Source organism: Cydia splendana, chromosome 5, assembly GCF_910591565.1.
Source record: "Cydia splendana chromosome 5, ilCydSple1.2, whole genome shotgun sequence".
In the NCBI taxonomy this organism is placed as follows: Eukaryota; Metazoa; Arthropoda; class Insecta; order Lepidoptera; family Tortricidae; genus Cydia; species Cydia splendana.
This window is the reverse complement of record NC_085964.1, coordinates 14,954,463-14,968,615: the sequence shown is the minus strand read 5'-3', so window position 1 is coordinate 14,968,615 and position 14,153 is coordinate 14,954,463. Positions and strand designations below refer to the sequence as shown.

General features: G+C 33.9%; 3 protein-coding genes across 5 annotated transcripts in view; 1 reads left to right on the top strand and 2 right to left on the bottom strand.

Moving 5' to 3' along the window:
• LOC134790781 (uncharacterized) overlaps positions 1-9,646 on the bottom strand; it is a 38,563-nt gene extending 28,917 nt beyond the window's left edge. Inside the window, exons 1-7 of one of the 3 annotated variants that reach the window (XM_063761712.1) lie at positions 9,384-9,646; positions 3,201-3,323; positions 2,970-3,116; positions 2,346-2,654; positions 1,841-1,984; positions 1,459-1,656; positions 724-867 (exon numbers count right to left, since the gene is read on the bottom strand). In XM_063761712.1, coding sequence (XP_063617782.1) covers positions 724-867; positions 1,459-1,656; positions 1,841-1,984; positions 2,346-2,654; positions 2,970-3,116; positions 3,201-3,290 — 1,032 coding nt within the window. In that variant the 5' untranslated portion in view covers positions 3,291-3,323; positions 9,384-9,646. Of the gene's footprint in view, positions 1-723; positions 868-1,458; positions 1,657-1,840; positions 1,985-2,345; positions 2,655-2,969; positions 3,117-3,200; positions 3,324-3,513; positions 6,033-9,383 lie in introns of those variants that run through there. The other 2 variants (XM_063761710.1, XM_063761711.1) reach the window with 2 other exon arrangements.
• Positions 9,647-9,917: 271 nt separating this feature from the next.
• LOC134790772 (queuine tRNA-ribosyltransferase catalytic subunit) lies at positions 9,918-12,511 on the top strand. Its single transcript, XM_063761697.1, has 6 exons — positions 9,918-10,251; positions 10,559-10,856; positions 11,129-11,372; positions 11,605-11,773; positions 11,959-12,153; positions 12,324-12,511. Exons 1-6 carry the CDS (start codon positions 10,126-10,128, stop codon positions 12,489-12,491), a joined length of 1,200 nt encoding a protein of 399 aa, XP_063617767.1. The 5' UTR covers positions 9,918-10,125; the 3' UTR covers positions 12,492-12,511.
• On the bottom strand, positions 12,504-14,067 carry LOC134790773 (coiled-coil domain-containing protein 25). The gene is made up of 4 exons (XM_063761698.1): positions 13,909-14,067; positions 13,687-13,778; positions 13,437-13,583; positions 12,504-12,839 (listed from the first exon to the last, which is right to left on the bottom strand). Exons 1-4 carry the CDS (start codon positions 13,979-13,981, stop codon positions 12,528-12,530), a joined length of 624 nt encoding a protein of 207 aa, XP_063617768.1. The 5' UTR covers positions 13,982-14,067; the 3' UTR covers positions 12,504-12,527.
• Between the last annotated feature and the right edge of the window lie 86 nt (positions 14,068-14,153).

Sequence of the window (14,153 nt, the reverse complement as noted above, 5' to 3'; positions counted from 1 at the left end):
AAGCAGCGCAGATCGGTCAGATAATTTTAATTTAGGTATACCTTAGATGGCATTAGTATATGCGAAGTATTAAGCACTTCACACACCTTACTTAAATCAATTACTGACGACAGAGATGAAGCTATACGTTAGACACGGTAGAGATATCTGCATGTAATGCTCTGGTTTCCTAGGATAGCGGTGCCGTCATATAGCGGCCGTCTCCATACAAATACTACGACATCCATATTTAGCCGTATTATTTAGTATGGAGACGGCCCCTATATGACGGTACCGCTATCCTAGGAAAACCGATCTTAACTTCTACATATTGCTGCGTCGCCAGCGTCGCTGTCTTCAGGTACTGAATTAAATAAAGTGTGTAAAGCACATCACAACGCCGTCTATTGAAAATTTGAAATCCTTAGTTAACTTGCTAAATAACATTATGATACATATAAGTGAATAAATCATGCGGCATGCTATCTAGACACAGTATCTACGACTACAAAGCACACGAAAATCGCAACTTTACAGAACAAAAATTACAATAAAAAGTGGATGAATATTTAAACACTACATGCAATTGCATATTATACTTGAGTTATAGAACACGAACTAAGATAAGAAAAGTAACTAACTACTACTTATGTAATGTCTGTGTTTGAAGTCATGAAGTAAGGAAGGAAGTATTCAACTAGCTAAAACTACACTACTGCATGCAATAATTCATCTTATACTAACGCTCAACCCAGTGCAGTTTCGCACATGGCTCAAGTAAGCTTTCACATATTTCCTGGTGAGTCCACATTTAGCGCACGTCAGTCCGCCACACGCCTTCGTTATCTCATATAAGTGGGCTTTAACTGCAGCCTCATCTTGCACATCCTGATAAACACAATTTAACGATATGTGTCAAGCGAAATCAACAAAAGTAGATGGATTAACTGTTTTTCGCCGTTTTTCTGTCCCGTGAGCCAGGAGACAACGGTAACACAGTTGGTTGCCAAAATATTGTAACCCATTCTACTGACATGTTAAGTAGTTGGCCCATTAATGACCTTTTTTGGACTTTGGATCATTCTACTCTCATTCCCCTGGCTAAACCTATTCACAAATTCTCAGGAGGTTCCGCTTAGCTGTTTTGGTTGTAGATGGAACATGCCACGAGTTACACAGTCACCAAAAATGAGATGCTAATAAAGCGGAATTTCCTGGGAATTGGCGAATATGTCAGGCTAGGGAATGAGATTTTTGTAAAATAACCTATTTTATGGTCTGGTTGCGAGGGCCTAAAGGTCTTGTGCCTGACAGAATAACGCCTATTATAATTTTAAATGATAAAATACCTCATTTAAGAGTTTTTACTTAAATCCCTTTTTTTTTAATTTGAACTATGGCGTCGTAAGCAGACGCCACGACTTACACGTGTATATCTCTATTATCAATGAATGTTCTGTTCTCATAAAAAAAGCTTACCACCGGTAATTCTCCACATTTCCAAGCTAGATAATCATGTCGAGATGATCTATGTTCATTCCATTCCGAGTCCTGCATAGATTCTTCACATACGCCACATATCACTTGGCCGGCTCGATCGTCGGCAGGCTGTTCTTTAATTTTGACTCTAGATTCTACTAGTTCCTCGCTAGACCGCAGTTCAGATGAGCAATCAGCCTGTAACATAAGAATCTCATAAAAATAACAAACAAAAATTTACCTGAACATGGCACATTCAGGTAAATTGCTTAAGCTATTGATTTTGTATCACACACGCCACTTTCTGTGATCACGTGTTAAAGATGTAGTCGTGGAATCCCTGTTAAAATATAAAATGATATACCTATTATAAGGTACTAACTTTTGATCCGGAGCATCTTCTCACGTGGCTCAAGTAAGCTTTTACATATTTTCTAGTGAGTCCGCATTTACCGCACGTGAGCCCACAACCCGTCTTCGTGATCTCGCTCAAGTGTTCACGAACCGCAACCTCATCGTGGACATCCTGGAAATATTAAAGAGGGGCTTAAACGTAAAACTTTCAAAAAGTTATTCAATTTCGAAATGATTTAACAGACCACACACTTATATTTTCTGTATTAAACGAATAGTGGATACTATATTTAATAACGTATTTCATTAAAACCCACAACCATTAAGTCATAATTCAGGAAAATGCGTTCATAATTAAGGAAATCGAAAATGAAGCCTCGGTAAGTAATCGTAATAATCATTATTATTACCATTAAACGGTTAACTTTTTACCCAAGCATGATATTGAAGTCAAATATATTTTTACCCACTTTAATTCAAATTAAAATTCCTATCGAAGCAACATTTTTGAAAAGAGATGAGCATTATCATACCAACGACGGTTCTCCCGATTTCCAAGCCCGATAATCATGTTTTGAAGAGATGTGCTGTATCCAATCGCCTTCAACACTTAGTTGGCAGACCCCACAAACGATAGGCTTATTATTCTCTGTTGACAGTTGAGTCTTTGATCGACAGTGAATTTTGACCTCATTTATTGAAGTTGATGGCGAATCAAAATGCTCAGTCCTAGTGTCATTTGCCGGAATGCATGCCCCTGTATGATGTTCTCCATCAGTTGCAAAAAGTGTCGTACTCCCACAAGATGAATCTTTTAGAGGGCTGATTTTAACTGGAATGTTCTAAAACATAAATAGTGTTTTTTTATTTATTAGTCTAATGGCATTTTTTACCAGTCAACTAGGCCAGACGAGGCTAAACAGACACATGTAAAAATGGTGCAAAAAGAAAACTAAGAAAATACTTCATCCTTTTTTTGTGGAAATTCACCGCAAGTCGGTAGTACCGTATGTCTGAACCTAAATTAATGTTGTTTAATTATATTGTGTAGTTCAATACGACATACAATCATGCAATACACATTCATCACGCAGCGAATGGCTAATGGACCTAATGGTTGAAAAATGATAATCTCTCAGTATATCCAAAAAACATACCTTTACAAACTTCGTTGAAGTATGTTGCTCCTCAATATAAGCACATGTTTCTTTAGTTTCCAGTAACTGTTTAGGTGTTCCTTGTTTCTTATTTTTCGCTGGTGGTCCGTCATTATCGGGAGTAACGAGAGAAGAAGGTTTTCGCTTCTGTAATATATATATTTTTTAACTATAATACGTTTTAAATTTAAACTACATACATCAAGTAAGAATGTAAATAGATATACAAACCTGTCCAGTTTTTGAAGGTTCATCTTTATCATTTGTTATCCCTTCGCAGTTTTGTAAGATATTTACAGTTAGCATTGTATTTTCAACCATGTGCTCCTTTTCAGCTTCCTGCTTTTTATTGTCCTTTAATAAAATTTAAAAAAAATGTGAATAAATATATTTCATATAAATAAAATGTAATACAAAACATGGTAATCTGGAGAAGTTTACAAAAGGTATTGCAACAGTGACAAAATTACACAACAAAACAAATTGTATCAATGTATCTTAAAATGAATAAATGTTAATGAAGAAAAATGAAGATAATACTTACATTCTTCCTTATATTCTCGATATATACCCTTGATGTAACATTGTTTTCTGTTTCCTTTTTATTGATAGGTTTAATTTCGTTCCAACACAATCTATAAGGGACATCATCGCAAACATCAATAGGATAGTCTTTTATATCATCATCAATGGTTACAGGAGCAGCATCTTCACTATAAATACTAAATATGAGATCAGGCGTACATTCCATCCTTGCACTATTCCAGAAATGAATATGTTCATAACTGTTTACATCATCATACGACATTAATCGGCCAAAATCATGACAAAGACATACTTCTATTTCATTACAAATATTAATAGTTCTATCAGGCAGATCTATGGAGTGGGTAGATGTGCTAGAACCTTTAAAAGTGGACAAAGTAATATTTTTGCAGCCCTGTCTACCTCTACGTTCATACGTTTTAGTAGGCAGGTAGTTTTGAATTATTTTGGTTATTCCTGAACCACCCGGTTTTTCAACACCTTGAATGGACGATTTCGAATAGGTGATGTTTTTCTTATTACTCACTGCGTTGCCCCCAACCGTTTTATTTCTTTCCATAAAATGATTTCTCTTTTTTAAGTCAGCAAATTCGCTTAGGTATTTAGCTATTTCTCTAATTTTGTCGTCATGAACAGCAGCTTTATTCACGTGGTGAAGTTCCAGATTATTGCTCTCTCGAGAACCGGCATCTTTACATGCATCAGGTGTATTCTTGCTATTTTTTTGTTCATTTCTGTTTTCAAGAAGTTCGTTTTGTTCACAAACTTGCTTCTTATAATGTTTGAAATATACAATGGGACTTCCTGTAGATGTTTCTTGCACGGAATTGTTTTCATCCTGCATATGTTTACTTATTAGTGAAGTTTCTATAGGATTGCTGGCTTTATTTTCGTCGGTGGTTTTTCGTGTTGATTTAGATCGTCGACATTTACCTTCACTTTTCATCACATTGTTTGTGACTGAATTACGAAACGAAACCTGTCCATCATCCCGATCATCCGTGAGAGAAATATTCTGATCAGGGTTTGTTAAATCGGCCTCTCCGTTTTGCAGTGTACTCAGTAGTTCAACAACATTATTTTCTGATATGTTAGCATCCTTCCTACTCTCGAGTGCATCCTGGCAAGTGTCCCTATCAGAAGCCGTATTTTCACTTTGTGAACAAGCTTTCATTAGAGAGTATTGATTACCAGGCGAAATTTGAATTTCATTTACAGCTTCAATAACATGCGGCGTTACATTATTTTTATCTAGCAACATATCAGATTTATCTTCATTTGATATGGCATTAGTTAAAATAACTTCTTTATTTTTGTGTTTTGTAGAGAAACTTGCATTTACTTCAAAAGATTCTTCTTTAACTGCATTGTCACCATGCTCAGAACATGTATTTCTCTGCGCACTAATATTTCCCCGCTCTAACATTAAATTACTTTCGAACACAAAATCAATTTGACACGGTACAATTACAGCAGTATCAATTGCCACTTGATCTTCTAAAATCACTTCTTGTTTGTGTGGAATTGGTAATGCTTCAAGATTTTGTCGAGGGTCTACCTCATTTTGAGTAGTCATTATGAACTCGGACTGAGTTGTGTTCAAAACAGTGCACAGATCAATTTTGTTCAAATTCTGTAACATTTCAAAATCTGCTTTCGAAACGTCATCTTCTTTTCTAAAATTCTCCTCAAATATGTCACATTCATTAACACGAGCCATTTCAGCTTGTTCAACACTTCCAATTTCATTAGGTATTAAATCCAAAGTTAAATCGTCTTGTCGAACGCTGTATATATTGTGACTTTTTATCGTAGTATTTATCGGAACATGAATAAATGAATTTTCTTTGGGTAAATAATTATTTTTTAATTTATATAATCGGGATGGATAAATTATTTCCTCAGAAATTATATTAATTTTATTTACATTGGATTTACTTAAATCATGTTTGACAGAACATCCAATATTACTGCTACTGCAATCAGAAGAATACGCTTCATCTGCGTGATCATCAATAAGTGTTTGCATTTCGAGATCGTGCATTTTAATATTGCCATTGAAAATCTGATCACATTGTCTATTCTCCTGAGTATTTGAGGAATTTGGACTCATTTTTTGTACGTTAGACAAAGATACATGTTCTCGGTGCATGTCTATGGACCCTTCTCCAGTTTTTTCAATTATATTTTCATCATTTACAAATCCAACACTAACTACTTCTGTGCTTTCTTCTACAACATTTCCAACGATCTCTATTTCTCCTTGGATGACACTTGTATTGTTGGAAATAAAAGTTGGACTCAAAAAAACTGACCTTTTCATCAATTCTGCAGTTTCTATAATTGATGTTGATTTTATTTCTGAAGATGATTGGATGACAGAAGTGGGGGCATGTGAATCGAAATTTTCTTTTAAGGATAATTTATTTTCACAGTGTCCACTCTCTTTGGGAGTTACATTTAAATCTGCAAGTAATAGTATAGATATAATACTTTTAAGAAAGCATCATCTTGAAAAAGATCAAATAGGTACTTAATAATTTCCAAAAATGTAAATTTAGTCAAAGTTTGTAAGGTAATATTACTAACAGTAATGGTAAAACTTGCCTGTAATTTGAGAGTTTGAGATACTTCCTGTTGGTGATCCATAATTTCCTAAATTAATGCCCAACTTTTCCAATAGATTTGGAGGCAAGACAAATACTTCTGGAGATTCCTTTTTAGTTTTAATTTTTGAGCCTTTGCGCGTTGTGACCTTTGTTTTATTCATTTTTATTTTACTTCAATCAATAACAAATCATGGGCTAAGTTTAAGCTGCACACTGAAAAGCATTGCAAAATATTAAAAATAATGGGAGATCCAACACATGATAATATCAAGTAACAAAGCATTCTAGATTAGAATTAAATATTTGGTAAATTTGATATTAAAGGAAAATATGGAAAAATTTACGCTTCCGGCAGGACAGGAAAAACTTGGTTTAAATATTTGGTGTTTCATCGTGATAGCTTTAAATACAGTACCTACCATCTACTACTAGTTAAGGTGGGTGGTTGGGTGGGATGGGGATTGTAATGCCAAATATGCAAAATGTATGCTGGATACATTTTAATCCACTTGTAAAACAAATGGGGTGAAATTTTAATTTGTGAACCAAAAGAAACGCGTATATTAAATTAATGAATACCTTGTTCACATTCCATTGTAACGATTTTTAATGTAGGGACTTTGGGCCTTACGTGAATAGTCGTTTGCAAATCTTGCAACACGTTGTGTAACCAATCATTACGACACCGAAGGTTTGTTTTAACAGTTTTTTTTTATGAAACAATTGGTACACAGACATCACGAGGTACATAGGAAGGAATGTTATATTATATGATTTGTAGGTAATTATAGCGTAGGTATAGTGTAAAACTGATTTCCCGATGTTTCTAACACTTTAGAGAAAAGAAACGAGTTATTTAGATTAGTTTCACGCCAAACACAACAAATTTTATTTTGCTTAAGAAAAAAAAATAAAAATGTAGTCAGCGACTACTGACGTAGAAAAAAACGATGCCTGCCGATCCCATTCACAAGGCTCAAAAAAATATTATAGATAAAAAAAATTAAAAATAAGATAAAATTAATTTATTTCAAGCTACAAGGCTTATAATGCGCATATGCATAAACGCCCTATGTAATGGAAACAAGAAATATTTTTCAACAAATCGGCATAGGTATTTGACTCTCAGATGAATTGAGACAGTTTGGAAGACCTAATAAATTCTACAACTCTGTTTATAAGAATGTTTGTGGGTAAGTTCGCCATTGTACTAATGGTGTGTGTTTGTTTTGTACTATAATAGTATTTTATACAATCGTGATATAATAGAGAGTTTTTCAGTCGAGTACCGTGTTTAGGCAACGAAGCTTGCTGAGTTGCCTAAGTAAGGTACGAGATTGAAAAGCTTGATTATATCACTATTGTATACAATACTTTTTCTACTAGTCAACAAAAATAATACTTTAAACTAGTAGAATCATACAAACAAACCAAACCAAAAGTTACAGCTAAGATTCGCGAACAGCAGCGATACCTACATACTGGTACGCGACCCGGCCGCCGCGCCCCGTGCCCTACGGCGGGCTGGTCAACGACACCTTCTCGTAACTCATGAGGCCCTGGTACTTGCTCCGCGCTAAATTCAATTTTTAGACAGTTGTTTTCTCGATTTTAGCCACCGTAGCCTATGGAGACTAACAAGCAACACTAAGTGGTTTTCGTAGTCTATGGATGTTGCTATATTAAGGGTGTCACATGCGCGTTTCTGACTTATGAACCAATTGTTTCTACTATACAACCTAAAATAATTAATTTGAGCTATGGTTTTGTTTCGTCCTCTTGATCGCGGTGAGCTGTGATTGGTCAATTTCATTATAGTTGACTAAACTGTATCGATATGAATATTATAGTTGAGTTGGGAGCCCATGGACATTAAAATACCCAATTGCAGTTTGGTATAAGAAATCTTAATTCAAGAATTACAGTCGACTAGTAGAAAAAGTATTTTACTTCTACCTACCAGGTACTACTGCAACTGGCTATAAATTATCCATCCCATTTGTAATATAATTAACCAAAACAAAAAAAGAGAATAAAAATGTTGTAGGCATAATAAATATTAGTTATTGTGAGAATAAATAGTATACCCATACCAGGAGGTAAAAAATAAATAAATAAATCAGTGGTAAGTAGGTAATATATAAATTAATTTTACAGATGAAAATCTAATTAGATACCAATGTTATATACAATTAGCTTTCTTAGCAATGAAAATAGTAACAAATGGGTGGAGCCACTTTTTCTAGCCACTTATTACCATGGCTATGTCTCCTGGGTCACTCTGTGAAAATTTGGTTGTATATCATTTCATTTTATCAAACATGCCTTTTTGTGATATTATTAAGTCCTTTCCATAATGAACCATCAAGCCTGTTAGTAGAATTTGTAACGAATGTTTTCCTAACAAATTGTGCTACTGTTGTCTCCTGACTGACAAAACATAATAACTGTTGTTATTATGTCAGTCAGGAGAAACAGTTGGCAGAACTATATATACATCATGAAAAGTAAAAAAACTTTTTTCTGTAATTTCAAAACATTTTTTTTAAGTTTATCTTATATTGCTCATTGTTTATTTTTTATTATATTACTTACTTATAATTTTTGAACCCGAGCTTTAATAAGAGAACATTAAGTTATATATTTTTTTAAGTTTAAATTTTTTTATAAAATAATTGTTAATAATTTATTACAGGTAGTATTTATAATAAAACACATGCAAAGACATGTTTACATTACTGACTCCACTGTAAAAATGCAAAAAAAATTATGCATGTTTTTGTGGCAACTGAAAAAACTAATAAAACCTACCCAAATATTACTTACATACAATGTTTTTCAGCATAGGTACACAACTTCATAACTCATAACATTATTCATTCAGTACCTATGTAGGTATATTATATGCTTTTAGGAATTTTGACATAGCTGTGACAGATTCAACTAAAATATAAACATTATTATATGATTTGAACTTTGAGCTGAGTGTGTAGTTTTATTTGTCTAAACAATTGACAGGCTCTAATAAAAATATAATAAAATAAAAACAAAAATACATTGTGCATAGCCCTCGTCAGGATTTGAACCATGGTCCATGATCATCACAAGCAAAATCACGTGGCCATTTTACAACTGAGCTAAAAAGGAAACAGTCGCTTCTTCCGAAATTTTCAATACCTTTTGTAAAACATCCAAAATAAAGTTAAAAAAATTATGAAATAAGGATGTTATACCAAGAAATTAATAAATTGCGACTTACCTGATTTACAATCTTCCTGAATGAACGGAGAATCACATAAAATGTTTACATTTTGAGAAATGTCCAATATTCTGTCAATTATTATGAATAACTTCACAATATTTTAGTTATCCTGCGGTATACTGCGCTCTTAAATGGGTAACATAAGAAAACCCAACATTTTCTGAACCTAGAATAGGTTAGGATTATTTTTTTAATTAGTCGTGAATTGTTATTTGACTTTTAACAAACTAGATGCTGACTTTTTTGCCAGTACGCCCAGTACACAACACAAACGTCATTTAATAACTTTTTTTTAGTTGTTTAGATTATTACATTTTTCAAACAAAAAGATAAAGATAAAGGATTATACTTTTATGTTATAATTTTTAAAATCAAAGTGCATTGGCCGCCATCGAAATATTGTAAAACGTTATCTGCCTCTCTGTCGGTTAAACCAAGAGCGATAGAGAAACAAATAACGATTTTCGAATCAAACTTCTTAAATCTTACGTCAAACTGACATTAATTAGGATAAATCAAACTAACCGCATGCATGTTGTGTGTTCTATTTAAATGTTAAAATTATACTTACTGAATACTTGAATAATAGTGATCGTTCGATTGTAATATTCTTAGATGGGGCAACGATAAGCCTACAAAATTAAATACTATCGCACTCGATTAGTCTTGATAAAATTTAAAATATCTTGCACCAAACTAGTCTTGATCAAGTCGCTTTTGAAACAATTTCATTTTTAATATGGGTTCTAAAGCTCTAGCTTTCACCGTTCAGGCAGAATGTACGGTTACAAAGGCTCGAGCAGGACTAATGGAGCTACCCCATTATAAAGTGAGAACTCCTGTCTTTATGCCGGTTGGAACACAGGTTAGTTGAATTAAAAGTTAACTATTATTGTGTTTTAATAACAATGGGAAAACGTAACCTGATGAAAGATAGTACTTTAAAAGTTCTGGGGGAGCTTACGTTTTACAGTGATACAACAACACTAAAATAATAGCTCAATCCCATTCCAATAGGTACAAAATGAACCCACTCAGCAGGTTCTTGGCAGTTAATGTGTTAAAATAGATAAATTTGAACTACTAGACTGGACTTAATGCATATTATATGTTGTGTAAGTAAAACTGCTACCATCATTGTTATTTTAATAAATGAATTAATTATTTTACAGGGAACAATGAAAGGTATATTGCCTGAACAATTAGAAAGTTTGGATTGTGAAATAATATTAGGAAATACTTACCACTTGGGCAACCGCCCAGGCACAGATGTGCTGAGCAAGGCCGGAGGCCTTCACAAGTTCATGGGCTGGAATAGAGCTCTGCTCACTGACTCTGGTGGATTTCAAATGGTATCTCTTCTAAAATTGGCTGAAATTACTGAAGAAGGTGTCAAGTTCAGATCACCTTATGATGACTCTGAAATCATGTTGACCCCTGAGAAGTCTATTGAGATACAAAATTGTATAGGTATGCACTTCCTGCTTCTTTTATTTTTAACATGTTAACTGTTCCAACCTTACAGCCTTGTAAAGGAGGCTTGTCGTAGCCCATAAATACAGGGCATAGACAATGAACATTATAGATATACATATTAGATATGATAGCTCGTATTGAAGTCAGTTACATCCTGAGCAATAAAATTATTACTTCTTGTTCATCTTATATAATTTCAATTCCTAAATGGTTGACAATGTTAACATTAACATACTTGTAACTTACATATATATTTTTATTTTCAGGTGCAGATATTATAATGCAGTTGGATGATGTTGTCCAAACCACATTCAATGACTATGATAGAATCAAGGAGGCTACTGAAAGAACTAGTCGCTGGCTAGACCGGTGTCTAAAAGCCCATAAGAGACCCACAGAACAAAACATCTTTCCCATAGTTCAGGGCTTGTTAAATGCAGAATTGAGAGAAAAAAGTGCAAGAGAACATATGACTAAGGATGTCAATGGATTTGCTATTGGCGGACTTAGGTAAATAGATTTATAACATATAATTTAACCTCCTGAGAATCCCTGCATACAATTTTTTGTACATATTCTAGTTCAATAACAAAACAAGTACTTCAGGAGGTGAAATTATTTTTTTCTAATATTACTGATAGGCAGTGGCAGCCCTAGCAAAATATTTAGGTTGTGGCACCTTTGTACTTGTGCCGTTCTTTTGTTTCATTTTAATTCAGATTTATGTTATGTTTATTTACAGTGGCGGTGAATCAAAAGATGATTTTTGGCCCATGGTTACCTTGAGTACCGACATTCTGGACAAAAATAGACCTCGCTATTTAATGGGAGTGGGAGTGGCCATTGACCTGGTAGTTTGTGTGGCCCTGGGTGTGGACATGTTTGATTGTGTGTTCCCAACAAGAACTGCAGTAAGTTGATCCATTTAGCTACTGTGAAAATATTTTTTCAAAATACTTTGCCCCATTTTTAAGTTTAAAATACCATATACTAAGGTACACTTACTATACTAAGGTGTACTTTCATGATGAATGAGACATTAAAAATGTATTTATGTTCTGTAAGTAAGATAACTCAACTGTTACATCAATTTCAGAGATTTGGCTGTGCACTTGTCAATAAAGGACAACTCAATCTTAAACAAAAACAGTATGAAACCGACTTGAACCCAATAGACAAGGATTGTATGTGTTCAACGTGCAAAAACTATACAAGAGCTTATCTGCACTGCATTGTCACTGTGGAGACAGTTGCTTGCCATTTACTGTCAGTGCATAACATTGCTTATCAGGTATGTAATATTTATGACATGTACGGCTAGCATGTCTTGTAGATGTACTAGCCATAATGAGTTCGCGTGTTGTGCCATTATCGAATTCGTTAGGTGAAAAATTCATTATCTACTTTACACAACGCTTCTTTGTTAATCTAATCTTTGTATTTGTTTATTTTCTTTTACAGATGGGTCTTATGAGAACCATGAGAGATTGCATACAAAAAGGGACTTTCCAAGAATTTGTAAGGAAGTTTGTTAAAGAAGCATTCCCAGATGAAAACTACCCTACATGGGTCATTAATTCCCTTAATTCTGTTGGAATCAGCATAGAAATTGATAAAAATAAAAGTTAATTATAAAATTAAAAATTCAATGGTTTATTTTCTTCATCACATGAAATCATCAGAGTCATTGCCATCATAATTAGTGCTCATGTTTTCTGGTTTCATAAGAGTTGAGTAGCTTCTAAGTTCTGCTTCATCCTTTTTCTTTTTCTCCTCCTCCTTTTCTTTTTCTTTCTTTTCTCTTAGCAGTTTCTTTTTATCTTCTCTCTCAGATCTATCCCTTTCTTCCCGCTCTTGTCTCAGGTCTGGAAAAGCTTCCTTCTTTGTTTTGTTAAGTCTATTTACAATTTCGTTATGTCTTTTGGCCACTCTGACTTTTCTTACATCTTTATCTTTGTGGAATGCAACTTGGCCAGCCTGTAAAAAGAAACAAAATAGTTAGTTCTTTAAAACCTTGTTTGAGAATTTAGTAGGTATTGCTAATAAAGGGGGATAAAACTCAAAAACACAGGTAGTTTGTTATCATGTTCTATTGCTCTAAGTTCTTAGTTCTTCAGTCCATACAATTAAACAAGTAATTGATCTATTTATTTCAAGCGGGTAACAATGCCATGTAAACGTAAATAAATCATTTATCCACCAAGCTGATCTTATGATGGAGACCAGAGGTGGCCACAGGAACTCTGTGGTAAAACAATGCAACCTCATTGTGTTTGGGTTTGTTAGAATTGTCTCAATGAGTATTAGTTTACTGTTGATAGAAAAATACAGTCAGCATTTAAAACTTGTATCAAAAATGAAATTGTTAAAAAAAATTAAGAGTTAGAGTTGGTTGCACCAAACTGTATGTCACTGTTAAAACATTCGCTAAATTTTATTGTATGGGAAGTTTCATAGTTCATGGCCGATTGCCGTTGATCAGTCTCTCAAGTGTGGATGGTGCAACTGGCCCTTAGTCTTTCAACTTTGTAGTATGCATGCAAAATTTATGACAAAATAATTATAATTCTTTACCTCCATAGCAGCAGTCTTTTTTAAATTTGACCACATTGTGTAGACAATATCTATATCATTCATCTTATTTCCCATTATAGAGTTGGCCTTTACTAACTGACAAGCATCATCAAGAACTGAATTGGGTATATCATCTATTGTTTGACCCTGGAACAAAAATAAAAGTAGATAGTAAATTTGCAACAGGTCCACCTTTGGACGCTATGATGGATGATGCATCCTAACTTCGTATTATGTTGTTTGTACTTACAGGCTCTAAACGAAGGTAAACATGAGCAGATGATACTTTATCGACATGGAACCACACATCCTCAGGCCAACCCCATTTGATTAAATCTTCGTCTGAAACGAAAAGGATAAGTTGATTTAACGAAAATTTTGCACATGTATGGAGATGTCTATTCTGAAGTGAAAAATATCTACGTATATAAGGCAAATGTTGCGAATTTTAAGGACGTATATTCTTACATACTTTCATGTTTATCAGCACCCATGAATAAGGTTACAGGCGGAGATACTACATCACTAGTAAAGTAGAAAACCATTTTTGATGTTTCAATGATGTTTCCCAGAAATTCCTTAATTTTATTAAATTAAATCCTTAATAAATTTCCACCCTATACACATCTAATTTGACATTGACAAATGAGCAACCAAATGACAGTTGCCATTCTATGTGTTGCCGCTGTAAAAAAGAAATTTAACTTTATCACACTG